Source organism: Hirsutella rhossiliensis (assembly GCF_020360975.1).
Source record: "Hirsutella rhossiliensis strain HR02 chromosome Unknown scaffold00022, whole genome shotgun sequence".
NCBI classification, from domain to species: Eukaryota; Fungi; Ascomycota; class Sordariomycetes; order Hypocreales; family Ophiocordycipitaceae; genus Hirsutella; species Hirsutella rhossiliensis.
Genome location: NW_025408688.1, coordinates 423,949 through 429,060, shown reverse-complemented (window position 1 = coordinate 429,060; position 5,112 = coordinate 423,949). Strand labels below are relative to the sequence as shown.

General features: G+C 58.5%; 1 protein-coding gene across 1 annotated transcript; it reads left to right on the top strand.

The window, feature by feature from the left end:
• Nucleotides 1–633: 633 nt before the first annotated feature.
• HRG_11730 (reverse transcriptase (RNA-dependent DNA polymerase) domain-containing protein) lies at nt 634–4,498 on the top strand (the record flags this gene model as incomplete). Its single annotated transcript, XM_044870200.1, has 6 exons — nt 634–894; nt 951–1,796; nt 2,074–2,491; nt 2,539–3,604; nt 3,697–4,138; nt 4,226–4,498. 6 exons carry the CDS (start codon nt 634–636, stop codon nt 4,496–4,498), a joined length of 3,306 nt encoding a protein of 1,101 aa, XP_044714695.1.
• Between the last annotated feature and the right edge of the window lie 614 nt (nt 4,499–5,112).

Sequence of the window (5,112 nt, the reverse complement as noted above, 5' to 3'; positions counted from 1 at the left end):
CGCTATCCGGGCCCACATCGCCGCTAGAGTCGGCATCGACCTACGCCGCATCCCGGCAGCCTTCCCGGTAAACACGGGTTGGGCCATCCTGGCATCGGATGTGGCCACGCGCGAACTACTCGTGCAGCGACAGGCGGATTGGGCCGTAGATCTGGACGCGACGGCCGTAGAGATTAGCCAGAAATGGCATTCGTATGCCGTAGCCGATTGCCCCGTAGGCTCACGGACCTACGCGGCGTTGAGATCAACTTCGATGAGGCGGTCAAAGAAGAAATTGCCTGCCAAACCGGACTGAAGCCCATCAGCATACGGACCTCGCGACACGACTCGGGCGATATGCCTACCAAGACCCTTATTGTATCCTTCCTGGAACCCACGCAGAGACCCTGGCGACTGTTCGGCGCCAGCCGGTTCGCCCGCTATATCGACAAGCCCAGCATTCCTAGCCAATGTGACAAGTGCTGGGATTTCCACGCTCGACACAGCTGCGATCGAACGGCGCGCTGCAGGCGTTGTGGCAAAACCGGCCATCGTAGCCAAGAATGCACCGCCCTCGAGCAGTGTGCAAACTGCCTTGGACCCCATTGCGCGGATGACCCCAAATGCCCTGCCCGCCCCAAGCGCGTTCACGGCATGGTCCGGCGCCTGACGAAGGAGGAGAAGAGCCTGGTACGGCAGATGGGAGTTCAGCTCTCTGCGCAGCAGAAGCGGCAGACTCCAAAGGCCAGAGTGTCCGACCAGTCTGATCAGAGCCCTGGCAGGCCGCAGATACTTTCCTTGGAGTCAACGGCGCCGCGGGCAGCTGGAGGAGATGGAAGCTCCGACATGGGCGCCATTTACGAGCCAGCCGCGCCGTCAACCCCATGCATCGTTGTGGCCACAACGCCGCCGCATGTAAGGGACGGCGACCAGTTCCTCCCTGTCGTCCCATCGAAGAAACGACGCACTAGTCCTGTGACGCTACCCTAATGCCTCGCTGTTTTCCACGCAATCGAAGCGATAGGAGGATCTTGCGAATCTTCCAAGCCAACGTAGGCAAGATTCCGCCGGCACACGATTGTGCCCTTGCGTTGGCCGACTCGGAACAATACGACATTATTTTGTTGCAGGAGCCATGGACAGGACTGAAAGATGGCCGATGCCTCACTAAGACGCATCAGGCCTACGACACCTTCTCACCCGTCAACGACTGGGACGGCCGCGACACTCGCCCGAGAGTCATGACATACGTCCGGCGTTCCGCAGGTCTCGTCGCTGATCAAAAGAGACCTGCGGCGACTCGTGACATCCTTTGGCTCACCGTCAACGGCATAACAGTCGTCAACTTCTATCGGCAGCCGTACCACGACGGAGCCCTTGAAATCTTGCTTCAGTGGACCGTACCGGACAAGTGTCTTGTTGCTGGTGATTTCAATGCCAAACATCCCAGCTGGCAGGCCGGTCGACGAGAGGACCGCGGCGAAGAAATAGCGTTTTGGGCAATGGACAATCGACTCGGCTTACTGAATCCTGTCGATGTCCCGACCAACGCACACGGCAATACGGTTGATCTCGCCTTCTGCAACATACCTCTGGCCGACGCTGTTGTCGAGGATCATCTAGCAACCGGCTCCGATCATTTTACCCTTAGTATCACGCTGCCAGGACAAGTTCTGGCACCCCTTCCAATAGGAAAGATCCATCTCAACTCCGACGAGGAATTGAAGCGATTCATTGAATTAGTGGAGGCCGGTGCCGCCTTCATCCCGATCACCACGGCATCTCCTTCCGAGCTCGACAGCTTTGCGTCGGCGCTCGTGAACCTTCTTGGTTGTGCAGCCAGAGCTGCCGGTCGACCTGCCCGTAAGACTACGCATGGTGCGCGGTGGTGGACTGAAGAATGCGCAAAGGCGGCGGCCAATTACCGCGCGTGGAGGAGAGTTCACTCTCGGCTTCGACCGAGAAGTACAGCTAGCCAAGAGGAGCTCCATAGCGTGGTGCGCCGGGCCAAGCGCCTTTACTGGCGTAACTTGATTGACAGCTTCACCGATAGCGCCTCCGTCTTCAGGGCGGTCCGCTGGCTGAAGTCTCCAGGTCCGTTTCAAGCTCCTCCTGCAAATTGACGACCGAGTGTATGAGACGCAGCTGGAAAAGGCCACCGCCTTGCGACAAGCCACTCTGGAACGGCGCACGGCGAACGACGACATCCCAGATCCGTGGATCTCCGTGAACACAGATAGGACGATACCCTTCACCGACCGAGTCTCTCCGGAGGAGACCCGCGACGCCACGCTACGCACCGGGAATACGTCCCCTGGTCCCGACAATATTACGGTGCGGATGCTCCGCGCTGTCTGGCATGCGATCGGAAGTCTCGTCCACCAGCTATATCAAGGCTGCCTCAGGATTGGCCACCATCCGAAGCCCTTCCGAGAAGCAGAAGTGGTCATGATTGCCAAGCCGGGGCGCAGGGATCTCTCTACACCCCGCGCTTGGCGCCCCATCTCCTTTTGTCCTGTCTCGGCAAGGGCCTCGAGCGGCTCATCGCACGGCGTCTAGCGTGGGCCTCGGTCCATTTCGGCGTACTACACCCACAACAAGCCGGCGCGCTCCCGAAGAGATCGGCCGTGGATCTCGTTGCTGCCTTGATTCATGACATCGAGGAGGCATTTGCCTGCAAGCAGGTTGCAACATTGGTGACTTTGGACATTCAGGGCGCCTTCGACACAGTCCTCCGCAACAGATTGATCCTTCGCCTACGGGAGCAAGGGTGGCCACCGAACCTCGCGCGATGGGTCGGCTCGTTTATGCAAGACAGGTCGGCACGCATCCGCTATCAAGATATCGCAACGAATTCATCGCCTCTCCAGTGCGGGCTGCCACAGGGATCGCCAGTCTCGCCGATCCTCTTCCTACTGTATACGGAACCAATCTACCGCTTGGGCAGCTCAAAAGGGCGTTTCGGCTATGCGGACGACACTGCCATCCTTTGCGTCGGCGATAGCCTGGATGAGACGTCCGCCGAAGCATCTCATCATGTGCGTGAGCTTGTATCGTGGGGCGCCGCCAACGGGATCTCCTTCGACCCTGAGAAGACAGAAGTGATGCACTTCTCTCGAACGACGCCCAAGACGGCGCCGCCAGTGCTCCATGGCGAATTTGAGAAACGGCCGGGCCGGGCGATGCGTTGGCTCGGCGTCTGGCTCGACAGCACTCTGTCTTTCAAGACTCATGTCGAGAAATGGACGGCCAAAGCGCAAGCAGTCGCCTTCCATCTCAGGAGACTGACAAACACCAGGCATGGTCCTCTACCGAGCGCTGTGCGACGAGCGGTCTGCGCTTGCGTCATTCCAGTGCTGCTCTACGCGGCGGAGGTCTGGTATCCTGGTTCTACGCGCCCGCGCTGGACCAAGCCGGGCAAGGAAGGACCGTCCAGGATCGGACACCTCGTAAAGAAGATGAGCAAGGCACTCTACACATCTCTTCGGGCTATCCTGCCAGTGTGGAGAACTACACCAACGAATGTTCTGCACCGGGAGGCAGGGATACCGCCGGTCCCTCTGCTGCTCGAGGCGCGCCGGACTGCATTTGCTGCGCGTCTCAAATCCCTGGACGAAGCTCATCCGCTCGTGAAGCGCACGTCGAGGCCAAAAGCCCTATACTGAATGAAATGATCAAGCTGAAGTACCAAAAGCAGCCAAAACCCTTCCGGACTAGGCTGCGGCGCTCCGACGAATTGCTACCAAGCTGCCCAAGGCCTGCCTTGCTGCAGCGCGGATTTGTCGAAGAGCAGACTGCGCCTCTGCAGAGTGCATCGAAAAATGAGACGGCGAAGAAATTTCGCGATTGGCTCCAGGCACTATCGCCCCGAACTCTGGTCGTCTATTCCGACGGGTCCCGTTCTACCGAAGGCCACGCCGGATATGGCTATGTTGTTCATCGGGACGGATCCACCGTCTTGCGCGACAAGGGCCGTCTCGGGCCCGCCGAGATTTTCGACGCTGAGGCGAAAGGTGCGTTGGAGGGGTTGAAGGCTGCGGTGAGCCTTCCAGAAACTGACCGCATCTTTGTCTGCCTCGACAACCTTGCGACCGCAACATGCTTACGGGGCACGCCGAGCGACTCCTCGCAAGAGGTCTTCCTTGAGTTTCAATCTTTGGCGCGAAAATACGGAGCTGTGGAGGTCCATTGGATCCCCGGCCATGCTGACATCCCAGGCAACGAGGAGGCTGATGCTCTGGCAAAGGCGGGAGCATCACTGCCAGAACCCGCTGATAACGTCCCGACGCTAGCGCACCTGCGAAAGATTGCCCGACAGCAGCCGGAAGAGGCTTTCAAGGCCTGGTGGGAAGCCTCTGCGCCGGAGCGATACAGAGACCTGAGGCTTAAAGCCACAACCAGCTGCCCGTCAGAATTGGCGCTCTCTCGGCCCCTGCTTCGTAACTGCTTGCAGCAAGAACCCACCATGGGGATTTTGCTGACTACCACGAAAGGTTTGGTCACGACAATGCGCGACTGACGTGCTCGTGCGGAAGACGAAAAGAGCCAGCACACATCTTTTACTGCAGAAAGGTTGCGCCACGGCATCGTATGCGGCTTGCACCTTGGCCGGCTGCAGCCATCAACCGCGCAATCGGCAAGGACTTTGACAAATTCGTCAGGCTGGCGAAAGCGAGCTCCTTCTTCGGAGGATCTGCCCACGCCACTAGACGGTCATCATTCTCCTCTCTCACCCTACCTTTCCTCTCAATCCTTTCTGTTACCTGCTCCGATCTCGGGCGGCGTCAAGGTCTCGCGACCATGCGATCGCCGAGGTCATCAAGGGCTGCAAGGCCCCAGAAGCAAATTGGCTGATCTGACCACGGGACAGCTTTCTCTTCATGCCTGGACGTCCCGCTGACGGGCAACAGGTTTGTCATGAGCGCCGTTGAGCCGATGAAATGCTGGATAGTGGGTGAAGTGTACGATATGTAGCATGTAGACACCTGCTAGCTCAGCACGTCCTGTGCTCCCCTGCGGAGACCTGAGCGACCAAAAGTTGCTGGACGGAAAATACACTAAACTAAACTAAACTAAACTAAAACTTCGTAGGGTCCTTGACGCTTCGAAATTCGACTTCGGGCAGGTCTTGCT